Source organism: Cyberlindnera jadinii (genome assembly GCF_001661405.1).
Source record: "Cyberlindnera jadinii NRRL Y-1542 unplaced genomic scaffold CYBJAscaffold_8, whole genome shotgun sequence".
NCBI lineage: Eukaryota > Fungi > Ascomycota > Saccharomycetes > Phaffomycetales > Wickerhamomycetaceae > Williopsis > Williopsis jadinii.
This window is the reverse complement of record NW_017963659.1, coordinates 339,623-364,690: the sequence shown is the minus strand read 5'-3', so window position 1 is coordinate 364,690 and position 25,068 is coordinate 339,623. Positions and strand designations below refer to the sequence as shown.

The 25,068-nt window shown below is 47.3% G+C and overlaps 14 protein-coding genes and 1 non-coding gene across 15 annotated transcripts; 10 read left to right on the top strand and 5 right to left on the bottom strand.

Moving 5' to 3' along the window:
* Positions 1–1,269: 1,269 nt before the first annotated feature.
* Positions 1,270–2,168, bottom strand: PCC1 (chromatin DNA-binding EKC/KEOPS complex subunit PCC1). The gene is made up of 2 exons (XM_020218036.1): positions 1,779–2,168; positions 1,270–1,723 (listed from the first exon to the last, which is right to left on the bottom strand). The coding sequence occupies exons 1-2, from the start codon at positions 1,817–1,819 to the stop codon at positions 1,495–1,497; spliced, it is 270 nt and encodes an 89-aa protein (XP_020070130.1). The 5' UTR covers positions 1,820–2,168; the 3' UTR covers positions 1,270–1,494.
* Positions 2,048–3,585, top strand: CYBJADRAFT_97295 (uncharacterized protein). Its single transcript, XM_020218037.1, has one exon. The coding sequence runs from the start codon at positions 2,316–2,318 to the stop codon at positions 3,546–3,548; it is 1,233 nt and encodes a 410-aa protein (XP_020070129.1). The 5' UTR covers positions 2,048–2,315; the 3' UTR covers positions 3,549–3,585.
* On the bottom strand, positions 3,130–5,789 carry CYBJADRAFT_168149 (uncharacterized protein). The gene has a single exon (XM_020215234.1). It carries the CDS (start codon positions 5,661–5,663, stop codon positions 3,624–3,626), a length of 2,040 nt encoding a protein of 679 aa, XP_020070128.1. The 5' UTR covers positions 5,664–5,789; the 3' UTR covers positions 3,130–3,623.
* Positions 5,790–9,319: 3,530 nt separating this feature from the next.
* On the top strand, positions 9,320–11,517 carry BIG1 (Big1p; the record flags this gene model as incomplete). Its single annotated transcript, XM_020217166.1, has 2 exons — positions 9,320–10,033; positions 10,667–11,517. Exons 1-2 carry the CDS (start codon positions 9,349–9,351, stop codon positions 11,515–11,517), a joined length of 1,536 nt encoding a protein of 511 aa, XP_020070127.1. The 5' UTR covers positions 9,320–9,348.
* CYBJADRAFT_t110 lies at positions 10,282–10,355 on the top strand. The gene has a single exon. It is a non-coding gene; the product is annotated as a tRNA-Asn (tRNA).
* A 399-nt stretch (positions 11,518–11,916) lies between the features above and the next one.
* Positions 11,917–13,300, top strand: CYBJADRAFT_190590 (glycerol-3-phosphate dehydrogenase family protein; the record flags this gene model as incomplete). Its single annotated transcript, XM_020217377.1, has 1 exon — positions 11,917–13,300. Exon 1 carries the CDS (start codon positions 12,114–12,116, stop codon positions 13,296–13,298), a length of 1,185 nt encoding a protein of 394 aa, XP_020070126.1. The 5' UTR covers positions 11,917–12,113.
* A 4-nt stretch (positions 13,301–13,304) lies between these two features.
* On the bottom strand, positions 13,305–13,889 carry SLX9 (Slx9p). The gene has a single exon (XM_020215233.1). The coding sequence runs from the start codon at positions 13,866–13,868 to the stop codon at positions 13,365–13,367; it is 504 nt and encodes a 167-aa protein (XP_020070125.1). The 5' UTR covers positions 13,869–13,889; the 3' UTR covers positions 13,305–13,364.
* A 242-nt stretch (positions 13,890–14,131) lies between these two features.
* On the top strand, positions 14,132–14,614 carry TOM20 (TOM complex receptor protein TOM20; the record flags this gene model as incomplete). Its single annotated transcript, XM_020213731.1, has 1 exon — positions 14,132–14,614. The coding sequence occupies one exon, from the start codon at positions 14,132–14,134 to the stop codon at positions 14,612–14,614; it is 483 nt and encodes a 160-aa protein (XP_020070124.1).
* A 116-nt stretch (positions 14,615–14,730) lies between these two features.
* On the bottom strand, positions 14,731–15,267 carry TMH18 (Tmh18p; the record flags this gene model as incomplete). Its single annotated transcript, XM_020216486.1, has 2 exons — positions 14,731–15,163; positions 15,227–15,267. The coding sequence occupies 2 exons, from the start codon at positions 15,265–15,267 to the stop codon at positions 14,731–14,733; spliced, it is 474 nt and encodes a 157-aa protein (XP_020070123.1).
* A 142-nt stretch (positions 15,268–15,409) lies between these two features.
* PPX1 (exopolyphosphatase) lies at positions 15,410–16,834 on the top strand. The gene has a single exon (XM_020215232.1). It carries the CDS (start codon positions 15,555–15,557, stop codon positions 16,623–16,625), a length of 1,071 nt encoding a protein of 356 aa, XP_020070122.1. The 5' UTR covers positions 15,410–15,554; the 3' UTR covers positions 16,626–16,834.
* Positions 16,835–16,862: 28 nt separating this feature from the next.
* GCV1 (glycine decarboxylase subunit T) lies at positions 16,863–18,141 on the top strand (the record flags this gene model as incomplete). Its single annotated transcript, XM_020213373.1, has 1 exon — positions 16,863–18,141. Exon 1 carries the CDS (start codon positions 16,969–16,971, stop codon positions 18,139–18,141), a length of 1,173 nt encoding a protein of 390 aa, XP_020070121.1. The 5' UTR covers positions 16,863–16,968.
* A 481-nt stretch (positions 18,142–18,622) lies between these two features.
* CYBJADRAFT_168143 (uncharacterized protein) lies at positions 18,623–18,911 on the top strand (the record flags this gene model as incomplete). The annotated part of the gene is made up of 1 exon (XM_020215231.1): positions 18,623–18,911. A coding segment is annotated over one exon (171 nt), but the record flags the coding sequence as incomplete, so codon positions are not given.
* ATP3 (F1F0 ATP synthase subunit gamma) lies at positions 18,830–19,954 on the top strand. Its single transcript, XM_020215230.1, has one exon. It carries the CDS (start codon positions 18,869–18,871, stop codon positions 19,778–19,780), a length of 912 nt encoding a protein of 303 aa, XP_020070119.1. The 5' UTR covers positions 18,830–18,868; the 3' UTR covers positions 19,781–19,954.
* Positions 19,955–20,108: 154 nt separating this feature from the next.
* YOS9 (Yos9p) lies at positions 20,109–21,601 on the top strand (the record flags this gene model as incomplete). The annotated part of the gene is made up of 2 exons (XM_020216485.1): positions 20,109–20,201; positions 20,267–21,601. 2 exons carry the CDS (start codon positions 20,109–20,111, stop codon positions 21,599–21,601), a joined length of 1,428 nt encoding a protein of 475 aa, XP_020070118.1.
* A 378-nt stretch (positions 21,602–21,979) lies between these two features.
* Positions 21,980–23,995, bottom strand: CYBJADRAFT_162958 (uncharacterized protein; the record flags this gene model as incomplete). Its single annotated transcript, XM_020213730.1, has 1 exon — positions 21,980–23,995. The coding sequence occupies one exon, from the start codon at positions 23,993–23,995 to the stop codon at positions 21,980–21,982; it is 2,016 nt and encodes a 671-aa protein (XP_020070117.1).
* Between the last annotated feature and the right edge of the window lie 1,073 nt (positions 23,996–25,068).

Sequence of the window (25,068 nt, the reverse complement as noted above, 5' to 3'; positions counted from 1 at the left end):
TGTAGTTGTTGTTGCTGTAGTTGTTGTTGTTGTTGTTGCTGTAGTTGCTGCTGCTGTAGTTGCTGTTGCTGCTGCTGAAACGACTGCGGTGGCATTGGCTGCTGTTTGAACTGTGGGCCTGGAGAAACAGACATCGTGAACTGCGGTTTAAACTGTGGAACTTGTGATAACATTTGCTGTTCGAACTGAACACCATTAGAAGGAGCCACCGCGTGTAACTGCTGTTGCTGCTGTTGCTGTAGCAGGAACGCCGCCTGCTGTGAAGAGGACATAGTGGCCATTTGAGGTGCAATCATCGTCGGCTGCGTCTCCTGGGAGAACTGTGCTGACGACACCATCGAGGGCTGCGTAACAGACCTCTTCGTGGCCACAGGGATGTTATACGAGCTCGAATGCTGTCTCTTCTGCTGGTTCGTCGACCCCGACGTCGATTCCTGTGTTGATGGCATCATGCCAATAGCCCGTGACCCTGCTGCTGGCGCTCCGGGGAATGGAACCTGATGGTTGGGATCAACCATTTTTCCCTACGCTGAAGAGAGCTCAAACCAAACCAAAAACAAACACAGACACACGCACAGAAGGGAAAGGTTTGCAAGTACAACGAGGCTCACTGTGACTTGGAGCTACTCTTTCTAAATTCGCTTATAACTTCTCCCCTCAAGAAGCTCAAAATTTTGATAGCAAGTTTCCTTGCCTCTCTCTTTCGTATAGTGATTTGTGCTTTTTAAAGTTTTTCTTCTAATATTTCAAATCAGCTGCCTTTTTTGCTTCTGTCTGCCTGTGTGGGTGTGATTTCGCTGCCCTTTGGCGTTGGACTTGACCCTTCCCGCTAGCGAAGTAGGCAGTGGGCAGTTGGCGGCGCGGAAGGGCAGCTCAGAAGGGCAGCTCAGATGGGCAGCGCGAAAGGGCTCCACAACAAAGGCCCCCCGAGCGCGAGGGAGAGAGGGGTTTTCACTGCTTTCATTTTGCTTCTTTCGGTTGTGTGTGTTTCTTTTTCTGACTGTGGCATCAGGCTTGTTGGTTTGTTTTTCGTGCGTTCGTGGCCTTGCCATCCCTGCGCGGGCTGGAACGACGGGAAGGGGCGCGGTCTGAGACCCAGGGGAGGCCTCCGTTGAGGAGAGATTGCGCAGCGGGTAGAGCCCCGAAGCCTAGGCAGCAGGCCGGGAGGGGAGGGGGGGGCTACAGACTTTACTGCCAAGGTGGTCTCTCCAGCGGTGGTCTCCCCAGCGGCGGGCCTGAAAAGGTGTGGGTGTAGCGAGGCTTCTCTTTCCACAGACGCCCTCAAGGCGAGAGGAATCGATTGGCCAACTACTAAGGGCTACGGGCTATAGGCTATAGGCTATACGTCGTCTGATTTGTATATTAATTAGTTGAGCCTATACCACACTTGGTGGGGAGAAGGACGAGGACGCGAGGGTGCCTCCACGCGTGATATCACAGCAGGCTGATGACCCCTTCTGAAGCGTAGCCATGTTGTGTACTGGCACTCTCCGTTTATTCAAACTCATCAATCACCTCGATGACGGTCTTCAACGATTCCAGGACACTCGACACGGCAACCCTCAAGACACGGTCACTTATCGCTTCAAAGTGCATGTCCAGCGATGACGTGTTGACTTCATACCTCACAACGAGGTCGTCCGGTTTGAGGATGGGGTCCTGTTCGAGTGTTCTCTTCGCTATGGTGGCCTGCTTCTCTGTTTCAAACGGCACTCCGATGTCTCTGTTTACGGTTAGTACTTCGCTCCTGGAGAAAATGCTGACCCATCAAAACGCACAGTATACAACTGAACGACATCTTCTGTCTCTTGGCTGTCATAAATACGTCTCCAGTTGCCGTGATCTCACCACCAGCTTCCCTCTTCTTCCCCCTGGTGTATACGCACCGGTGCGGCCCAGCTGAAATGTTTTTTTCAGCCCAGCCTAAGCGTCCAGCGAAAGTGGCCGTAACTGCGATGGCCTTATACGGCGAGGAAGATGTTCAGTACTCTCAACAGACAATGTCACATTGCAATAAGTAACGTAGGAAGCCGATGGCAAGTCTCTAGGGTTTGGTCAAGGAGATCGCTCATCCCGGAATAAAAGCTATAGAACGTGGACTCCCGAGCCCACCACGGCCTCATTCTACATGGATACCACACTTTACCGTCTTGCGGTAGTTATCTCCTCTCTGCGTTTCCCTCCAGTGTTAAATTTACGCCAGTGTGCTGTGCGATTCCTAGCCGATGCCACAGTAAACAACAAATAAGCACTCTCCATAGATCAGTCTAAACCAATTGCAACCGAGACATCGATTACTAGGCCAATCGCAACAGATGATGGGGAAAGTGCATCACACAGAGCTCCAGAAGGCTCTTTTATCGATTGACGATAAGACGTACTTTGTGAGATATACCGAGGATGAAGGCGCTTCAAAGGCGCACATGAACTACGAGCTAGTGGAGCACAAGCTAATGGAACACGGGTTAGATGGAACAGATGTCCCATCAATCTCTAAGAGTACATTGCCAGCACACCTCAAGCCAGGAAGAGATATCAAGGTTGTTGACTCTGTAAAATCTGGGGTTGGAAGAGGAGAAAGGGAGCTATACATATCTGTGATAAAGCCCCTATTTGATCTACTGGGCATCGAGCACTCCTATTCTAAGACTGTGGATGAACATTCCATTCCAACTTTGGCCAGCCAGCTGGACTTATCAAGGGATCATACCATTGTGGTATTAGGAGGTGACACATCGATCTATGAACTGTTCAATGGATTAAACGCAGGGTACAATGGGGAGCGCCATGACATTGACGTCTGTATAGTCCCAATGGGAACGGGGAATGCTCTAGCAGTGTCACAAGGTCTGAATGATGAGTTTGAGTCAATTGTCAATCTGCTCACAGCAATAGTTAAGTCGCCTCTACCACTGTATAAGGTGGTCTTCCCAGAAGGCTCCAAGGTGGCATCTACAGGCTCACCAGTAAAGGAGATGACTTTTTGTATTGTCGTTTCGTTTGCAATACATGCAAAGATAGTTCACTACTCTGAAAAGCCTGAATGGAAACCACTTGGTGCAGAACGGTTCAAGATGGCATTCGCCAAAGCTCTTGAAGAACCACAGGGTTTCAAACTGAAAGTATCATTAAAGAGGCCAAATGGTGAAGTCGAGCCTTTCACAGCTCGTGAGCAACATGCTTATATCGATTTCGTCGCTACACCATATTTGGAGAAGGCTTACCGTATTTCCCCAAGGTCGCAATTGGCAAGCCCAGAATTGTACTATGTGAGCTTTGCGGATCAGACAAAGGATGAATTGACAAAAGTGGTTACGCAACCTTACTTCAACGGTGCTCATATTGAAAACACGTTGACAGAGTACAAGCCAGTAGACCAGGGAAGCACAGCTGTTATTGAAATTATGGAGGACAATGAGGACAGGACCTTTACCTGCGTTGACGGTGTGATCGTATCGATTCCAAATCCAAGAGGAAAGAAGGTTTTGATCAAACACTTTGACACTAGTGGATTACACTATGCTTTCAATATAGTTGGACTACAATAAACATAAGCTTGGTGCACTGTGGGATAGGAGTTTGGTGTATTAGCTGAGGAAGCACCTCAACGTTGTAGTTCACCTCTAAAGATTCCGAGCTTTCTTCTGTAACGGAGGCTGATCGTTAACCGATACACTATCCCGTCTCTCTGGATTTAGAAGAGAGTGTACGCCATACGGATTCGTATTTGGGTCCTTTTGTGAGTGTTGTTGGCTAGACACATAGTCAACAACCGGTTTACCGTACAAGTTAAGGCTTGAGCCACTGCTTGACCTCTTTGGCCCCAGAATTTGGCCACCTTCCCCCTGTGATGGAACACTCCTTGGAGGATTCAACATGTCAGTCCGGAAATCACTAGCGTCGTTTGACGAGTGTCTCTTGCGAGTGACTATTTCATTTCTCAAGGAGGTGCTGTGGCCTGGTAACGAACCTGGCCTTTGGTCCCTTGAGTATGGAGCCCTCGGTGATGCCAATAGCGCTTGCTGGTGCTGGTGCTGGTACTGCTGATGTTGTTGAAGATGATGAGGCTGTTGTTGTGGTTGTTGCTGATGCTGCTGTTGAAGTGGCGGTTGACCATACTGATCTGGCGAGCCTGGACGATGACCAAAAGGTAGCTGAAAGTGAGGCACAGAGGACACACCAGGGGAATGCACACCAATCTCATGACCAGATGCTGAAGAGCGGTGCACAATTGACCCCGTTGGTGAGGCAGGCGGAGGCGCTTGGAGTGGATCGCAAAACACAGACATGTTCCTAGAGCGGTTCGATGTTCTTGATGCCTTACGCTCCGAACTGAATGGATCGTGAACAATATGTTCAGCCTCATTGACCTGTGGTGGAGGTACTTGTACCACCTGGTACTGCGGTCCTGGATAAGGATATGGGTAAGCATTGAACTGAGCTGGATATGGCGGGTTTTGTTGATGGCCAGCTTGTTGATGCACCGCTACTGAAGGCGCAGGTGGATGTGGAGCCGGCGGTGCAAACGATACAGTGGAGAAGTGCTCGAACTGCTCTTTTGCAGCAGCCCGTTGTAATATAGAAGCCCTTAACTGTGAAAGGCCATTCTGAATACCTTCAAGGTCATTGCTTAGCCTTCCTTTTCTTGGTGATTCGCTCTCTTCCTGCTTGAGAGAAGCTCCATTATGGCTAGGATGATTCATTTGCACAGTCACCAGTCTCTGTGTCAAGTCCAACAGGTTAACGAGATCCATATTCGAAGTTTTCAAGTCCTCCATTGTTGTGTTGTACCTCAGTTGTAACCTGGCGTGTTCGTGTCTCAAGGCAGCCAAGTTATGGCCCAACTCTGCCAGTCTCACGTTGAGCATTGGATCCACATAGGAGTCCTGTAACTCCACAGCGGAGTTTGAGCGTTCAGAAGACGTAATCTCTGAATCTGAGCCTGTCCCGGCTTCCAAGGCCTGTGAGGTCTGTTGATATCCCTTTGTAGACGGGTTCTTAGACGAGCGTCTCTTGATGCTTTTCAATCCATCAATATCTCCTTTTCTAAAGCATCCTGAGCTGTGTTTGAACTCCCACGTTGTGATGTCGGGGTTGATATTCTGATCATTGTTGTTCCCAGAGTTCCCATCGCCAACTTTATGGAACCCATACATATTCAACTGACGTACAAAAGATGCGACGTTGGTGTGCTTGAAATACTGTGACAAGGCCTTGCTGAACTCCTCGCTGGGCACAATTATGAACGATTCGTTCGATCCTGACCACCATATAAGGTGCTTCAGGTCGTCATCTTCAAGCATGTTGTACAGTTTGTGTATGAAGACAGTGTGCAAGCCCTTCGTCGTTGGTGGAAGTATTGAGGTCGACGATGAGGACGAGTCCTTACGTGCCTTGACTTGTTCTTTGCTGGAATGCTTTTCAGCCTGACCAGTCTGCGATGGTTTCTGCGAGACATTAGTACCTTGCGATACTGTGCCCGATACTGCTTCCCCTATTGATGATGACCGGTTGTGGTGTTGCGGTAGCTCGGTGGAGACGGAGCGTCCACCGCTCTCCTCAACGTCGGCTTGAGCTTTCATATGAGCGTTATCAGTGGCAGTGCTGGCAAGAAGTTTGTCATGGTGTGGTATTCCAACACCTAATTCAGCAGATGATGTCATACAATAGGCAAAGTGTATCGATGTTGAAAAGCCCAAGCACTTCCTGAGAGGACTGATGGAAAAGGCCAAGTAACAAAAAACCCCTTTTGACGATTTAGTATACAGAAATGCTACTCTTACTGCGTGAATGGGGTTTAATGGACAAGAGACAAAGATTTATTTCAATCGGTTTCTACCTTTTAGAATTTCGTTCTTACCACATCTGGCAGCTTTTGGGCCCCAGCTTGACGAAATTTTCTCTTGTCGCCGCCGTTGGAAACTTTCGCCAAATTAGAATGCAGCACAGGTTTCCTCTTTGGGATCTTTCAGTTGCTTTGCGCAAATCCACGTCTCATCGCAGTATCTGAAACGGTTTGTCCACTTTGACTCCGCCTTTGACCGAATCAAGGAGCCACGGGTCTATACCTAGGACTTGAGATGACAACAATTAGCAAGGACCTGGTCCCATCTGGTGATGTGGTTATGAGGTACTCATAGTCCAATTGTTGAAGGTTGGTGGTTGAGCAAAGATAGGTTTTGATAGAGCAGCTCCCAAGCTGGTAACCGATACCCAAACTCTCCTTTAATGTGCGCATCAGCACGACGCATGCATGTGTGCATCGCTCATCAGCAACCGTGTGGTGCTTAGCTTTACTGAATAGGGCGAGGTTAGAGTCGAGATTGGGGAGGCGGATCAAACTCCATACAATATGGGGCAAGTTGCGTTTTGGCCTCACGTGTAGCCCTAGTTGTGAGTCCTTGGAAGCTGATCAATGAATTTAAGAATGATTCGTAGGGTGCGCACTTGCTTCATTCCGGAATTCTCGAATTTACATGTGGAATCAGCTAAATTCCAAGTTGCAACTTGTAAGATCCTCTTTTGAACGCAGGGGATTGTCGTTATAGTTTGTAAGTTATAGCCTGGTCTGCACGAACGGTGACGGCTGAACACACTTACAGCTTGAGGATACAGAGGCAAGAGGAAAGTACGAGCTGTGGGCACAGCAGTGTGATACGAGCATGTGCTGAAATTAACGCGAGCTCTAGTTAAAGCCAATACCGTGGCGTTTCACTCCTCACAAAGTCTCTGTACTGGAAGTTAGGAGTTCAACAAAGTCTCACATAAACGGGGTTATCAGATATTATCATGCGTTGCATGGCGTAAGTGTTTCGTGAGCGCTAAATCTACACCACAGCGCTGTACACTGCAGGAGTGGGTAGACGGTGATCCCGTGAGTGGTCGCTGTCTCTCTCTGGTACCGGCGCTGATGATGGTGGAGCCGTAAGTTACGACTGCTCAGATGATAATAGTTGTGGAACAAGCAATAGCTACGATGGGAAACTGTCTCCGCCTGTTAACGTTGAATCATAAATGAGAACTCGTTATTTGAGTTCATTGTATGCGGTAGTCGGGGTGATACACTGTGCATTATGCCATGAAGACTAAAGCTACAATCTACATCCAAAGTCTCTGGGTTCTGGAAGGCACTCGTTATCTGTAGTGACCCGGCGCTCCTGGTGAGTGCCAAAGTTGAAACGCTAATGTTAGAAGAGATGATGCCACAACATTGTGACTAATCACCACATACGCGAATTAGGGCTGGAACAAGTAGCGTGTCTGATTATCTAAACTGTAGCTACTTCCAGGTAGTTGATTTTCACACCGTTGATGATCCCCCAGAGAACGTAGCCACCTAACTACACTGCTCGAGGCAAACACATTAGTGTAGAAGTGAGTTAATGCGTGATTATTCTTGCACCTCAGGCGGGTAATAAAGTTTATCGGCATTCTCAGGTCGCTAAATCATACATGCACTGTAATTAATACTATTCAATGAGAGACTGCCCAGGAACATGCCACTCATTGGAGGACAACAACTAGTGCTTAATATCCCAGATCATATGTTGAACAGCTGAAGCATGAAGTGTCGAACACCATCAAAAGTAGTATATAAGTCACGTGTTAAATCGGGAATGGATTGGTGGGAATACCCGTGTGGACGGTACTAAGTTTCCTGCACAATAAGCAGGCATGGCACAATAAAAGTCCATAAGACATATGACTACATAGTACCAAATGGGAAACATCTATAATTCATGCGTGACGTTGATCTAATGAACTAGCAATTGATCAGTTTTACAAACCGGGCCTCCCGGTGTCGACATGAAAGAGAGTATTCGTAATTCACATGAGTTAATGCTGATCTTTTGGTCTGATTTTCAGGGGTGCAGAGACCGGTGAAGGCAGTGTGTTCACAGCTCACTAGGGACGCAGTAGAAAACTCCATATGTTCAGGCCTTGAGGTCTTCTCTGTCGCTATTCTACAAGTTGAGCGATTCTTAACAGCAAATGTTTGGGCCACAGCAGCAGTGCTTTATCGAGCCATTATTTACAAGCATAAGATCAATGTGTCTCACTTGTTTCGTCTAAACTGTACGTACTGTTACAGCCTGCTCAGTGACGTACTCTCATCTAACCACGACAGCCCCGCCATAAAACTTACAGGTTCAAGCACAAAATATTCGATCTTGGTTGCTGTTAGGTTGCCAGGCCAACCTGTTGTACAATTGTGCTAGGAGCAAACCAAGGTTCACCACACCAACAGGGTTATAATGATATTTACGAAGTCTCTAGTTTTTGTTTGTCGATTTTATGGGCTTTACATACAAAGTACATTGTTAACTTATGTATTGTTGGTGATCTAATACGTTGTCAAAAAAATCCAAATCATGACATCATTCATGAAAATGTGCTATTTAGAGCCCCTTAGAAAGTCCAGGAGACAGCAGAAAGGTGGTGATTTCTTTAGAGGAGCAGGAACGCACTCCTTGTTTGTGTCTATTGAGACGTGGTAAGCCATTTTATGAGGATGTTGCACACACCGTTGATGTCGTGGTTGTGCTCTTCGGGGTTCAGCTGAATGCTTCCAGTTATATCGACGTCACAATATATCTTTCACTAACAGTAGGATGTATAGTGTTCCATTCGCAGGGTGTGGTTAGTAAAGTATAAGATATGATAATGGCAATAAGAATAATCTTGATAATAATATAATTCAGAAATACAAGAGAGAAAGGCTTAAGTTCTAGGAACTTTATAAAGAAGAAGAATTATGGTTCATGGAGCGCCTTTTAAACCATTGTAGAGAAACCACTGGAATCTTGAGGATTCATAGCTCTTGTTGTTTTCATATCCCAAAAGGGATGTGATAACTGTGAAGTGTTACATTAAATCACAGTTGCTATAATTCAGTGATAAATCCGGAAATCCAGTCCGAAGGTCCAATGTCATAACAAAGTGGTAAAGGCACACGCCTTCCCGCTGCGTGAACGACGCGTGGTGAGTGGATGGTCTTCACTGGGCCTATGATGAGGAGAACGTCTGGTCCCTATCGGATGGTAGACAATACGAGCGAGATAAGGAGCTTGTCAGATGTCCGTTGTATGCTTCGTGAAACTTTCCCACAGGGAAAGGCTTTAATTTTTTAGGCTTGAATTGGCCATATCGGACACTTTTCCTGTCACAAATCAGCTTTGCTGCCATTTTGCTGTGCCTTTTCGTGCCCAGACGGCAGTTTCACGTTTGGCGCAAAAGTCTACAAAAGGGCACCTTTTTGGGGCAACAATTGCAACCTTTGTTTACATTTTGAAGATCTTTGTTGATTGTCAACAATACTCTTGAACTGTTTCCTCAAACGCTGTTGGGATGGGCCATAACGTTAAACTGAAGAGCTCTAAAAAGTACCAACCTCTATCACGCCCACTTTCATTGAAAGATTTAAACAGATGTTCAAAGAGTTGTACAACAGGGAAACGCACGTTGTTGTCTGTGAAGAGAACTAAAGCACAGCTTCAAACAACAACACCCACCACACGTGCCACCATTTCACAGATTATAAGGAACAGCACGCCGTTAAATACAGTACTGAATCCAGTACCCACGCCGGAGATATTTTCTGATACTCCTACAAAGACATCAATAACGTTATCGTCGTTGCATCTCAAATCGCCCGAGGCAAGGCCGCACGATGATCCTTCCAAACTGAGGAGTATATCCAATGAAGTTGCAAATGCCTCATTCACCACTAGGGATCACATACCAAGGCGTAAGTTGACTCCTATGGCTATCGAAACGCCGTCTTTGTTGAAGACTTCACAGCTTCCTTTGATCCAATTGAACAGCTGGTTTGGGCTCCATGAGAACCATACGATCGTTACTAAAAGATCGACCAGCGACACAGATCAGATATACCCAGTTACTGGTGTTTCTCATATAAGTGATTTCTTACTCTCGGTAAACCTAGATGGCTACATGGAAAATCAAGACGTTCTATTGCTCAACTACTGTCAAAGTATACCCAACTATAACAGAATTCATCAGATGAAAGTTGGTGATAATGTGAAATTGATCGATTACTACCAAGTTCTAGACGGGCTAAGGCTTTACCACCATTGGAAATTGATTATTTGAAAAGTTGCATGCATTGGTTAATTATGTAAATGAAAACAAAATCTTATACATTCACGTTGTACTTGAATGAGAGACGTCAGGAAGCAGATCTACAGTTATTCAAAGGTTGTGAGCGTTGATTGTCACAGCACTGGCACGTTTGCACTGGAAAAAACTTTTTCAAGAAAAGACTTCGTGGCCAAGTTGGTTAAGGCGCACGACTGTTAATCGTGAGATCGTCAGTTCAATCCTGACCGAGGTCGTATTTTTTTTGCTTTGATTTTCTGTTTCGCTGTGTCCCCTACCTGAAAATAATTATAACGGCTATGGTTGATGAGGCCAAACCTCTTTGGGCTGAGCCTTTTCATCTTTTTATAAACCGTGATTGGATTCAAATTGTCCATTTTATCAAGCGATATGAAAGTTTTATGGCATGGAATACTATGTGCCTTCTTAATTATGAACGTATGGGCGACTGTCCCACTACTGTTGTATTCTCACAAGCTGTAAGCATATAACGAGCTTTACGCTCTCGACGATGGCGGTGAATATACTAACGTGTCTGACATTAGAGTACCCAAGATCCAAGAGTACGTTCGTCAATATAACAAGCTTGAAATGCCGCTGCAGCGCGTTACTGAGGTCATTCAGCGTGCAATCGATTCGTGCAATGCAGATGCCGTTGTCCTCGTCAACCAGCCTGGAATAACGCTAGACGATCTTGAAGACTACCAATCGTTCATCGTCCTGAGATCTTATAGCTTCATGAGCTCGACGCTGGGTGCCATTCCTCGTGTGACCCGTCCTGTCAACCTTGATGGCCTATCTTCATATGCCTTGAGGAAATGTGGCGGTAAATACATCGAAGCCAACGGACTGGACGAAATCGACACCTACATCGACTCACACAAGAGAGTCATCAGAATCAACTTGCCTGAATTGCCAGACGAACCAGAAGCACGCCGTGAGGCATTGGAACTTGCAGACCTGTCCCTGCGTAAGACGTTGAGAAAACTCCCATCTCCGTACCATCTCGTGGTGTACACGAGCTCGACGATGGGGTTGCTCAACGTGAATGACGAGACGCGGTGGGCCACCAAGACCATCTTCCCTGATCTGTCCGAGGATGCGTCCAGGTCAGTGGAATTTGAGAGGAACGAACATGTGATGGAAGTCGACAGGCCGTTCCCAAGCAAGAGAACAAAACTGCTTAACTTGACAGCGTTCCAATGCTCGCATCTACTCGACCATGAAGTCATCTATGAAAACGAAATGCTCATCCTCGGGATACTCGCAGTCACCTTCGTCTTCCTCCTTCTTCAACTGTTAAAGCTGATCCTTATCGCATACCGTTGGTCTTTCGGACGCCCATACATTACCACTGCACATGTTAAGCCACATATCAAGGCTACAAAGGCTGAATGATATGTCTACAATTCCTTACCGTCATTGGCCTACGTGCTTCACCCACGGCATTGTCACCTGTAGGTTCCACCTCGCCTGTAGGATTCCGACTAAAATGCTCACGCACATTATAGTTTGGACTCGAATGTAGAACCTGTCACGGAAACGGACCGTCTCCTTACGAGCACCACCAGCACACATACACACGTGATCGCACCACCTCAGCTCTGCGTGTGACTGATTTAGGCAAGTGGCTTCACGCTCCTGGACTGTGTGCGCAGTCCCATTGTTTCTTTTTTTGGTCGGCCTCCTTAGGGAGAGGGCCCCTTCCCTGGGAGAGAGGCCATCACCTGCGTGCAACTCGTCTGCCTACGCAGTGCGCGTGCACTTACACCCCCAATAGAAAATAATTCAGAACCAGGAGATGGGAGTACTTTCCCTCCCGTTCCCTTGCTACCGTCATATAAAGAGGGAAATTAATTTCTGTGGGCTCGTACAGTGTGTGTGCTTCACTAGACATTATTCATTGCAGCAGGACATATTATTTGCGTGTGAGTCGTTCACCATCAAATCATTATATATAGAACCCATCATCGCTTCCCTGATACGATAAAGCCATGACTGATATGGCAGAATCCGAGAGTGACGTATCAACAGACGTTTCCGCATTACCAATGCTTAGCCATAGTGTGTCATACACGTCGATTCAGAAGCCTCCGTTTGTTGTCTCGGTCATTGGGTCTGGTAACTGGGGTACCACAGTGGCCAAGATCATTGCCGAGAACACAAGGGAGAACCCGTTGCTGTTTGAGCAGAAGGTGAGAATGTGGGTGTACGAGGAGGAGTTCGAAGGCTCCAACCTTTCCGACATCATCAACACTGAGCACGTGAACAAGAAGTACCTTCCTGGTATCAAGTTGCCGGATAACTTGGTTGCGGTGCCTGACCTGTTGGAGGCTGTCCAGTACTCCAACATCCTGATCTTCAACATCCCACACCAGCATCTGGAGAAGATCCTGAGCCAGCTTCGTGGTAACATTGATCCACGAGCACGTGCGATCTCCTGTCTTAAGGGGCTTCGTGTCAATTTAGATGGCGTTGAGCTACTACCAGATATCATCCAAGATGCACTGGGTATCCACTGTGGTGTTCTTGCCGGAGCCAACTTGGCACAAGAGGTGGCAGAACAGAGATTCAGTGAGACCACCGTTGGATATCCATTGCCGGCAGATTATAAGCCTGGTGATGTTGACCATACCGTTCTCTATACGCTGTTTCACAGACCTTACTTCCATGTCCATGTCATTGAGGATATTGCCGGTATCTCTTGCGCGGGGGCCTTGAAGAACATCATTGCCATCTCTGTCGGATTCGTCGAAGGTTTGGAGTGGGGTGATAATGCGAAGGCTGCGATGCTGAGACGTGGATTGTTAGAAATGATCAAATTCGGTCGTAAGTTCTTCCCTGGTTGTCTTGTCAGTTCGTTCACAGAGGAAAGTGCAGGTGTCGCTGATCTCTTCACAACATGTACCGGTGGTCGTAACTTCAAGCTGGCCAAGATCATGGCTCAGACCGGTAAGTCGGCTCATGAGGTTGAAAAGGAGATTCTTAACGGTCAGAGTGCGCAAGGTTTAATCACTGCGAAGGAGATCCACGAGCTGATCAAGAACAAAGGGTGTGAAGAAGAGTTCCCATTATTCGAAACCACCTACCAGATTCTTTTCCACGGAGTGCGTATTGGCATTCTACCTTACATGTTGGAGAACAAGTGGTCCATCTCTAAACCAAACTATTCCAGTTGAATCGTGCCCTTGTCCTTTCGTTATCATTACATCACCTTTATTGTTATTACTATAGAACCATCATAATTACTTTGCTGTAGACTCTTGTTTGAGCCTGTTCGATATACTCTCTCTGAGTGCCTCGAATGGTGACTTCTTAAACTGCTGGTCTTTCAAAATCATCCCAAAGAGCTTTCTCTCTTGTTGCTCCACCTTCTGCAGTCCCTTCTTGGTCCGTGTGCTTGGAGCGTTGGCACTCTTCTTCTTCGCCTGGACATACTGCTTACTGTCCACAACGTTTATCGCATCTCCCATGGACTCTTCCAGAGACGTCAGCAGCTCCTCCATCTTGGGCTTCAGCTCCTGCTTCTCCTTCCGCTTCCGTCTTCTCAGCGACGACTTGGAAATAGACGACTCTGTGCCCAGCTTGGACAGCAGTGTCTGTCTCTTGTTCAGCAGCTTCTGTTGCTTTGTCTCCTTGTACTGGTGTAGGAAGGCCTGTGGATCCTCAGGCAACGACTCGCCACTCTGCTTAACGGCCCGGCTGCTCGATCTCGCCGCTTTCGTTCTCAGCTGTGTTCTCTTCGCCATCGCTGCCGCCCTGAATATCTAATCAACCGCTTCAACACCCGCCCTTAGCGCCTGCTGTGATGCCCTTCCAAGCTCATCTCATCGCAGTGTCGGAAAGGGCCTTCGCTCCTCGATGCAAAGTTTTCCATTTCCGACGCGGATGACATAATCACGGCCGCAAAATTATCGTCGAACCTGCGCATTTTTCACTTTGCTCTTAGCCAAAGACGGCAAGAAGCACCTACGAACGAGGCAACAAACCCACTCAGTACTCCAAGGCGAAGATGTCCAAGTTCACTGCTGCTGTTGCTACCTTTGGTGCGCTTGCACTCGGCTACGCTGTCTATTTTGACTATGCTCGCCGCCACGATCCAGAGTTCAGAAAGAGAATCCAGAAGAACAACGAGAAGTACGCAAAGGCCAAGGAGGCCGCTGCGCACAAGGTGAAGACTGCGCAGATCGAGGTTGTTCAGAAGAAGCTGATGGAGTCTCTTGCCAACGAGCCAATTCCAACGGAGCCTGCTCAGAAGGAGTCGTACTTCATGACCCAGGTCACCACCGCCGAGCAGTTGGCTGCTGTTCCAGGCAAGGAGATTGACAGTGCTCTGGCCTTCTACAGGGCTCTTGCGGTCTACCCAAACCCTACTGATATTCTGAACGTGTACCAGACCTCTGTGCCAAAGCACATCTACGAGTACATCATCATGATGATGGCGCTGAACCCGCCGCTGTCTGTTGCCTCTTTCCTCGGTGAAGAAGCAGAGTAGATCAAAACATGTCTTTTTATCCATTAGCACTGTACATAATAAATACGAAACAAAGAATACATCTCCTTCTCTCGCTCTGAGCGTGTGCGTTTATTTACAAATATTTACGGTAGAGCTCATTTTGGAGCGTAACGGACGAGGCCTCTCACCAAGATGAACCCGTACGAGGTCAACGCGAGGAAGTTCAAGAGGTTGAATCCAAGAGAAACACCGTGGAACTTGCCAAACTGCTGTGTTGCCTGCTTGAACTCTTCGGAGTCCTGCTGGCCCTCCGCCTCAAGTTGGTTTCTCTTCTCCTTCAACCCCTTGGTCAAAGGCAGTAACCACCACTTGTTGGCAGCACCACCAACAACGGCACTCGCAAGGGCAATGATCGCCCCGGTGGACAACGTATATGGAGCAGTCAGGCCCACGACAACGGGAGCCAGCGTCTGGGCAAGGAAGAAGTGTGGGAACACCTTGTTTTGCAAAGCGCCAAACTCCTTACGTGGAAGGGTCTTGAAGGCAATTGGTGAGGCGACATACGAGTAGTAACCTGAGCCTCCCCAGCTGTTCCCGGGCTATTAGTATTGAAGTTCAGTTCAGGGCTGAAACCACGGAGAGAATACCTACATGAAGGCCCATGAGAAGAGGTGAACTGTTGGAAGAAGCATTGTTGGACGACTTTGACGATACAAAGAGTGCAAGTGAAGAAGGGAAAGAAGATAAAAGTGGAGTGATAAGTATTCAAATCGAATTTGATTAATCCCCCCATTTGGTGAAGCAGCGATAATTCCGCCCGCTACTTTATGGTTTCTCTGGCGTTCGGGGATTGTGTTTCTGGAGTGATATGTCCGGTTTTTGGGACGTTCCAAAACCGTGAAGTTGTTCCATAGGATCCCATACTTCGCAACCGTTGTTTATTGTTGTACTACGCGGCGGAACCTTCACCATCTGCGCAATGAAGTTGAAAGCATTTGTGCAATCCATCAGAGAGACAGCTAAGAAGGTGAAGTCGTACCAGCTGATCTGTGGTAATCAATCGGGCGACTTGGACTCTGTGATCTCATCCATCTCCTACGCCTTGTTCGCTGACATCCATGATCCGTTGAACCATCACATTCCCGTTTTGAACTTCTACAAGAGCGATATCTCATCTCGCAAGGATCTTCTACTGGTGCTGTCACAGTTTGAGATACACAGGGATTCGCTTTTGTATCTGGATGACCTGCCTTCAATATCCAGCGGGGTTCAGGGTTTGGTGCTCGTGGACCATAACAAACCGACAAGCAACTTCAACGAATTCCAGATCACTGGCATCATAGATCACCATGAGGATGAGCATCTAGCACCAGACGCCAATCCAAGAATCATCCAGAGATGTGGAAGCTGCTCAACGTTGGTTGCACAATACTGGACCTCACAAGGTGTACTTCTGACCAATGAGCTTGTGAAGTTCCTATTGGCGCCATTGATAATTGACACCTCGTGCCTGAAGCACAGAGCTGAGGAGCCCGACTTTGTCATGTTCAAAGAGTATCAGAAGTTCATTGATCCCCTGGAGATCAACTCTTGGTTCGAAGAGCTCCAATCGGCAAAATTTGACATCACCGGGTTGTCAATGCACCAAATCTTTGCAAAGGACTACAAACTGTTTGAATTCGGTGTAGGCACCGATAATGTGTTGAAACTCGTTGGTATAAGCTCTATAGTGAAGCCTTACAAATGGTTAGTTGAGAACTACAGCGATTTCAAGGACCAAATGGACGCTTATCTGAAGCAGCAAGGACTCGATATCTTTGTCTTTATGACTTCATTTGAGAAGGATGGTGAGTTCAACAGGGAACTGGGCTATGTCACCAAAGACGAAGCCAGCAACACGCTGATGAGGCTTGCACTGGATCAAAACCTCAGAGCGGAATTGGAGCTTGACCCTATTGACAACACACACAACGTTTATAGGCAATTGAACGTCGCAGCTAGCAGAAAACAAGTCGCTCCGGCTATAAAGAGAGCTCTGGAAAGACTATAGCTGGGACAATACTCTTCTCTGTTGTTGGTTCGTTCATTCAGCTGTATAATTGTACTTTCGAGCTTGTAGTTTTGACTCCGGCCAGCTACCCCGGATTTTGCTCTTTTCCGCACTTCCTGAGCTCCAAGTCTGACTCCGGGCGCAGCCCATATTATCGAACCCGGAGTCAACGCATAGTGGCATAATTCAGCTTTTTAAATGAACTCTGCTCATCTTTCACATGGTGTGTATAAAATCCTTTCGAGTTCCCCTTCCAATTTCCACACTGATTTCAGCTACGAGGTCTCTCTGTTGGTCACTTTCACAGTTTGGGAATCAGAGTATATTCAAGAATCAAGAAAGAATGTTTAGACGTGCCTATTCCACAGCTTCTTCTACGCCATTGCTTAAGACCCCGTTGTACAACCTGCACATCTCGCTAGGGGGTGATATGGTTGAATTTGCAGGCTATGCGATGCCAGTGTTGTACAAAGGCTTCTCACACATCGATTCTCATCGCTGGACGCGTGAGCATGCCGGCCTGTTTGACGTTTCCCATATGCTGCAGCAAAAGATCTCTGGAAAAGATGTCATCCCGTTGTTCGATAAGATTACCCCTACTGACTTCAAGCCTTTGAAGCCATGGCACAACCAACTGAGCGTGTTGTTGAACGAGGAAGGTGGTATCGTGGACGACACCATCATCACCAAGCACGACGATGATGAGCATTTCTACGTTGTCACCAACGCTGGAACTCGTGCTAAAGACCAGGCCTTCTTTAAGAAGTATGCTGAGGGGCTCGATGTCAAATTCGAGGTCATTGACAGTACGCTCTTGGCAATTCAAGGCCCAAGTGCTCAAAAGGTGTTACAGAAGTTCACCAATGAGGACCTGTCTAAGATCTATTTCGGTAATTCGAAGTACATCATCGTTCCAGGCTTCAACAACGCGGAACTGCACCTTGCCAGAGGAGGCTACACTGGAGAAGATGGGTTTGAAGTGTCCATTCCAAATGATATTGCCGAGGATTTGGCGAAGGCACTTCTAGAGGATCCAGAGTTGAAACCTGTAGGGCTTGCTGCAAGAGACTCCCTTCGTTTGGAGGCTGGTATGTGTCTCTACGGCCATGATTTGAACGACACCATCACACCTGTGGAGGGCTCCCTCTCCTGGGTGATCTCAAAGACCAAGAGAGACCCAGCAACCGCTAAGTTCAACGGTTCTTCAAAGATCCTGGCGCAGCTCGCTGACAGATCTCTCGTGAAGCAGCAAAGAGTTGGATTCCAGTTGAAGGGACCTGCTGCCAGAGAGGGCTGTAAGATCTTTGACGTCGATTCCCCAGAGAAGCAGATCGGGGTTGTCACCAGTGGCAGTGCGTCGCCATCTCTCGAGGGCCGTATCAACATCGGCCAGGCTTACATCGACAGAGGTTATCACAAGTCCGGCACCAAGGTGTTGATTGAGATTAGAAACAAGAAGAGGGAAGGTGTGATCGCTAAGCAGCCGTTCATCGCACCAAAGTACTACAGGGAATAAGCGTCTGGAGAGGGTACTCGTATAGCATTTAAGGAATAAACAGACGTATAAGGAATAAACAAGCTGTATAAAGGCGTAAACAGAGTGGAAGAAACCGTAGCAACCGCCACACCCAGACATTTAAACATCCGCACACCCAAACACCCAAACACCCAAACACACACGCATTCTCGTTCCAGCCAACCAAATCGCTCCGTGTTGCGCACCGTGAAATTTTTTCCCTCTGCCTGTGTTTTGTTGTAAGCGTCCCGGACCGCTCACCCCTTTTCGCGCGCTAAGGAAGGGCGAGGAAAAAAAACCCACAAAAGTCAACGAACCGGGGAGGTTTGCAATCACAACTCCTAAATCTTTAGCCCCCAAAGCCAGGAAAGGAAAGAAAAAAGGAAGAAGATGTTCGCTAGATCTGCTGTTCGTTCTGCTGTTTCTCAATCAAGGTGAGTCGATTGTTTTGGCGTGTTGTTTGAGCTGTTTTTCACTGCACAGGGTGTGGTTGTGTCCTTGAGGAGGGAGTCCATGGAGGCAGTCGGTGGAGGAGAAGTTATGTCCCACAGGGTGTGGATTGGAGTCAATGGAGGTGGTCAATGGAGGTAGTCAACGGAAGTGGTCAACAGAGATGGTCAACACAGGTGATCAACACAGATGATCAGAAGACGTGACCAATCAAGATGATCAAAGGAGTTTCTGGCTAGTCGTGACCAATAGTCATGGCCAATTGAGGTGGCCAGGAATGCTGGCCAACTGCTACAATGGCAATGACTTCAGCTCAAGACACGCTCACGCTTACAGATTACTAACAAGGATATCTAGAAACTATGCCACTTTGCGTGACATTGAGACCCGTTTGAAATCTATCAAGAACATTGAGAAGATCACCAACACCATGAAGATTGTCGCTTCCACCAGATTGGGTAAGGCCGAGCGTGCTAAGAACAGTGCTAGAATCTACGGTGCTGCTGACCAAGAGGTTTACACCCATGCTGAGACCGCCCCAGTTGCTTCTGAGGACTCTGAAGCTAACACCCTCTTGATTGTCTGCTCCTCCGACAAGGGTTTGTGTGGTTCCATCCACTCCCAGATTGCAAAGGCTGCTAGAGCCAGAATCAGTGAGTTGGACGGTAAAGTCGACATTGTTGCCATTGGTGATAAGACCAGAACCCAATTGACCAGAACCCACGGTGACAAGCTCATCTTGGCCTTCAACGGTATTGGTAAGGAGACCCCAACCTTTGGTGACTCTGCACTCATTGCCGACGAGATCTACCAATTGGGTAAGAAGTACACCAACATTGAGATCTTCTACAACAAGTTTGTCTCTGGTGTCTCCTTCGAGCCAACAAAGACCCCATTGTTTGACGCTGGCTCCATCGAACAATCCCCAGCGCTCTCACAGTACGAAGTGGACCAAGACGCTAACGTCCCAGAGACCTTGAGTGAGTTCTCCCTTGCCAACGGTATCTACGCTGCTCTTGCTGATGGTTACGCCTCCGAGGTGTCTGCCAGAAGAAACGCCATGGATAACGCTTCCAACAACGCTGGTGACATGATCAGCAAGTACTCCATCTTGTACAACAGAACCAGACAAGCTGTCATCACCAACGAACTTGTTGATATCATCACTGGTGCTTCTTCTTTGGATTAAACAAATGAGGTGTAGAACGCATTATATTCTCTCTTTATACTATAAAACTAAAATGACAACACGATTTTAAAACACTTGAAAGCAAGAGAGGCTCAATCACCATACGGAGTCGTTGATGTGTATGTAATTCCAATTGTTGAGGATGTTGTGTATTCTCATGGGATTCTAAACGGTGTCTTGTTCTCTCTTGCACCAATGCAAATGATTATATATGAATTCTCACAGGTTTTGTAGCGTGTAAAGGCTGAAATTGGAGGAGTGTGCTTTTTCTAACTCATCAACACATTTGAGACCAAGACAGGCGAACATAACACACGGACACCAGAAAATGAAGCTCGGCTCAAGTATAGTGCTAGCCACCCTCGTAGCAGTGGTCTCAGCTGTCTTCAACTTGTTCGATGATGAATTCTCTTCACCAAAGGTATGTCTCGACTATTGATTCTTGTTGCCAATTGTGCCATACTGACCACATCATCATCATCAAAGTACGTCTTTAAAACGGCGCCAGATATCAACGCACAATGGGCAGAGACGCTACTGTCAGCGTCATACCCAAACGATACGTACTACAGACTACACACACACGATGACGTGTACGTGTGCCATGTTCCCTCGCCTCTTGATGACGATGAATCAGGACCAGGCGACGCCAATGAAGATGACGACTCTCTCCACAGTCAAGAGCTCAGACTACAAGGATATAGCGAGCTGATCAAGTCCATTTTGCAACCACACGCCTGTTACTTCTTCCCTTTGGGGTATTGGACCTATTCGTACTGTCCATCTACCGAGTTTGGCCAGTTTAATGGTGATCCAATGCAATACATCAACAACAGGGATAAGCTGAACGTGTTCGTTCTGGGCACCACGCCCAGATTCAATGAGACCTGGTCTTTGCTACAGAAGCGAGAGGCTGGACGTACAGTGCTCTCGTACACAATGGAAAACGGTGCAATATGTGATGTTACTGGCAAGCCACGTACTGTTGAAGTTCAATTCATGTGCAACCCTGATTCAAAGGTTCCTGAGTTGATGTCCGTTAGGGAGTACAGAACGTGCCACTACTTGGCACAGATTGGCATGTCCAAGCTGTGTGATGACCCAATTCTCAGTGTGAAGGGGGATGCTAACAACCAAATCACGTGTCAACGTGTTTCAAATGGTGAGGAGCAACTCGTCAGCCCATACAGGATTGGCATCACTGAGGACTACCAGCTGTCTAGGTTCTCGTCTGATATCTTCATCGCCACACATCATGAAACAGGGATGGTTGAGCTTGTCACTTTGAAAGATGACAATTCAGACCTGATAGAAAGGATTGGATCCAGATTCTTCCAGGTGATGGTTGGCTCTAAACCAAACGTGAAGGACTATGCCAATGGATTCAACTTCCAGTCCCATGTTTACAACACACATGGAGAGTTCCAAACGTCAGTGCTCTGTCAGTGCCGGGTCGTTGATGGAGAGCCACGTTTGGTTATAAAGCTAAATCCTCAATACCTGTCATTTGAGAACTCCTGGCAACTTGAAGGCCTGGAGAGCATAGATCAACACGAGTCGCATTTCAAGCAAGGCTCGGCACAGAAGGAACAGCTAGCAGACACGATTCGTCAATTGGACATCGAGGTTGAGATTCCTGACGATCAGGACATGGAAAAGGTGATATTTGATGTGGTTAGTAAGTTGTTGAGAGAAGAGCTGGGTGAACAAGGAAGGAATCCAGACCAAGCACTACAGATAGACAACCAAGAAACAGAGGAAGAACAGGTGGAAACAGGCTCCAATGAGGATGCTAACAACGTCATCCACGATGAACTTTGAACTTACAAGGCTCTAGAATATCAAACGAAAACACAGGTATAATATTAAGAACCGTCTGTTGAGGAAACCAAATAGTGTATAGAGCAGTACCAGTAACCTCGTTCATAGTGACCTTGGTTGAGCAACGATGAACCACGGATGGGCACTAACGTTCCATTCAGGAATGAATAACCAAGGATCAAGACAGTGATAAGTAAAACGAACTGTAACAAAACCAAAACACCAATAAAATAATAATAAGCCCACCGAATCAACTCCGCTTCAACAAGGGGGAGAGTGGCATGATGTCGAAAACCTAACCGACAACCCATCTATGTAACAAACACATCAAAAACAAATTGTGTATCAATGTTCCCTTAAAAGGGATGCATTTTCCTCCTAAGCTTCAACTTCGTTGAAACTCTTGCTCACTTCAACGAGCTTGTCACTAATCTCCCTCTTCAATTGGATGCTAACTTCTTTGGCATCGTCAAAGCTTCTGTTTGAGGAATCACCAACCCACAGTCTCAATGTACCAACGACTTGTTCTAGGGCTTCACCTTCAAGGCTATCGTCGGCGCACCATTCTTTAGGATACTTCTGGGCAAGTTTGAAGAGGCAGATAAATGACAAGAGTGAAATGTCAGTCTTGGAAAGAGCAAGATACTTCAACAACTGTTTGGCTTCCTTGTGCTTGTGAGAACGGGCATACTTCAAGATAGAAGCAGACGTTAAAGCGTTGAAGAGGTCCTTTGTTACGAGTGTCTTGAAACGGTCGTCAACAACACCAACTGACGATTGTGAAGATTCCAGACTCTCATGAGTCGATGATCTGGACGCAGGAATATCCTCCTCCTCTTCGCTGTGCTCCTGTTCCACGTCCGAGTCCCCAGCTTCTTCATCAGATGTGAAGATCTCGTGCTCTTGTTCGTCAACGTCAACGCTCAACGTCTCCTGTGAAGAAGATGCAGATCTGGTCTCAGCTTCTCTGACGATATCAACCAACGTCTCAGATGAGCTTGGCTGAGCCTCCTCCTGGATCAGCTGCAGAGTTGAATCGAGATACTTTTCGTTGAGGATGGACTTGAACAGCTTGATACGGATTTGACAAATGGATCTCTCTGGAGCCAAGTTATCGGCCAAGTTGAGCATATCCCATAGGTCCTTCTTACGTTCTTTCAACTCGTCACTATCCAGCTCTGAAACACTAACGTTGAAAGTCAAGTCGATGTAGTTCAGCATCACTTCACGGAATAACTCCATCGCTCTAAAGCTGACAAGTAAAGTCTTATAATCGTGACAAACACGGTCATCGTTCAAGATCACTTTGAAACCTTCATAGTCCAACCCTCTTGAGCAGTTCAGGTCCAGTGGCAAGTTACAAATCACGTTAAGCAACCTCGTGAAACTCTCTGTAGTGTATTCACCACTTGGGTTCTGCAACTCTTTGAAGAAATATCTCAACGAGTGGGAGGGAACTTTCAAATTGGCAATCTTTGCAATGCTCTTCTTCACAACGGTATTCAGGTTGAAGATCGCAGTCATATCAGAGTGTTCCTTCAACAACTTGCCCAACACCAATTTCCCAAATTCAACTTCAAAATTGGACTCATACGTCTGCAATTTGAACAAGCTGTACAGCAAACTCGAAAAGCTTGGGATGGAGTCTCCATTGATCAACGATGCGTTCAAAAGGGCATTCACTTCAAACTCAGAAACCTCATGCTTGAGCTGTTGACCAACGCTAATAAACACCAATTCTTTCATCAATTCGTACCATTCGTTTGCAGATACCGTCGAGCTGTTTCTTCTTCTCATCTTCACATCCTCAGTACCACTGGTGGAGAACAAATGTGGCAAGAAGATGTACATGACAGCCATTGCAACGGTGAAGTACTGCAGCACTGACAAGAACAGCTGGCCATACGGCGTCGCAAAGATTGGGAACGCTGAAAGCCCACGGTATTCGTATCCATCGCCATTGAACAGGTTTTGGCCAACCATTGTGGCCAAGCCGCCCATGATGACTTTACCTGGAACGTTCATCTGGTACTGTGGTTGTGTTGGCTGTTGAGAAACAACGTTGATTGGTTGTCCGTTGAAGTCCAGCGCTGGCTGGAACTGTGCCATGCTCTGCGGTGGTGCTGGCTGGTGTGAATACAGTGGCTGCTGCTGTGGTGGAGGCTGCTGTTGCTGTTGTTGTGGCGCCATCAACATCTGTTGTTGTTGAGGAGACATGTTGCCGGCGGCAATCTGTCTCAGATGTTGATTCTCCGCCATGAGCTGTGCATTCTTCTTCTCCAAGTGCTTGATGTACTCGGTGGCCTTTGTTAGCACGGAGGCCTTGTTGACCTTTGAAGCTGGCGACAGTCCATCCAGGTCGTTTATGGTCATATCCGTGTCGCCCGCTGCCATTCTCAAGGACGGTACCGCATCCCGGAGAGCTGTGATCTTAGCGTTGATGTTCGTTCTATACTTCTTCTCGATGATGTTGTGACTGGATCTATCCTTCTTTGGTTTGGTGACTTTGGAGCCTGGTTTGCCGTGTAGCCTTAATTCGTGCTCCTTTGAGCTCTCAGAGCTGCTCCCAGGGCTCGTCGACGGCTCCTTCTTCACAGTCGCCGTTGGCGATGTCAGCAGGCCAGGGTTCACGCCATCGTCAGCAGGCCAGGGTTCACGCCATCGTCAGCAGGCCCCAGCTCAGGAATGATCTCTGATAGCACGTCTGCCGGGGAGTTCTCCAGCGATGAGATGTACTCGTCCAGCTTTGCCTCGCCAGTTTTCCCACTGGCACCAACAAAATCAACGTTCATCCCGGTGAAGTCGTCGCTGTTGTACTCGCTCGTGGTATTGGTCATGATGGCGGCACCTTCGCCCAGCTCAGCGTTGCTCTCTCCATTCCAGGCCATGTCATCACCGCCAAACATGTTCTGCGTCGGCGACATGGCTTGCTGTGGAGAGAACTCAGACGGCGAAAGAGTCGGCGTCCCTGAGGAGCCCGACAACGACGCCAGAAGGGCCTCCGTGTCTTCGAAGGAGTACGACATTGCTTCCCGAATCCACTCACTAGGCCACTCTGTTTCAGCAGTGTATCTGGTCTAAAGAACAAGGAGACACACAAGCACACACACAAAAAAAATCAAGTTCCGCTTCCAACGAGTCGATGGATATTCTCAGACGAACACAAGCAACACCTGCTATGCTTATAGAAGAGGTCTTCCGTTTGTCTGGTCTCTCTCGACGTTATAACAAGGAGAAAGGGTAAAAAAAGCACCAGATATGGACGAGTATTAAAGGACTTCAATCTTCAACTTCCTTTTTTTTGTCCAGAGTTCGGTATTTGTCCCCCTTCTTTTTTTTGTCTGTTCGGGACCTTTTGTCTTTTTTTTTATCAAAATTTGGCGCTTATAGGTGAATATAAAGTTTTTTTTGGTTCTGTCGCTCTGCAGCACCACAATTTCTTTTTCTTTTTCCCGCTTGACGCTTTC

Bases quoted from the DNA above. Each gene is read 5' to 3' on its own strand.
- PCC1 (XM_020218036.1), bottom strand. From the start codon at position 1,819: ATGACAGCCAAGAGACAGAAGATGTCGTTCAGTTGTATACT. The intron at 1,724-1,778 runs GTGCGTTTTGAT...AACCGTAAACAG, and splicing joins ATGTCGTTCAGTTGTATACT to AGACATCGGAGTGCCGTTTG.
- CYBJADRAFT_97295 (XM_020218037.1), top strand. From the start codon at position 2,316: ATGATGGGGAAAGTGCATCACACAGAGCTCCAGAAGGCTCTTTTATCG.
- CYBJADRAFT_168149 (XM_020215234.1), bottom strand. From the start codon at position 5,663: ATGACATCATCTGCTGAATTAGGTGTTGGAATACCACACCATGACAAA.
- SLX9 (XM_020215233.1), bottom strand. From the start codon at position 13,868: ATGGCGAAGAGAACACAGCTGAGAACGAAAGCGGCGAGATCGAGCAGC.
- PPX1 (XM_020215232.1), top strand. From the start codon at position 15,555: ATGAAGTTGAAAGCATTTGTGCAATCCATCAGAGAGACAGCTAAGAAG.
- ATP3 (XM_020215230.1), top strand. From the start codon at position 18,869: ATGCTGGCCAACTGCTACAATGGCAATGACTTCAGCTCAAGACACGCT.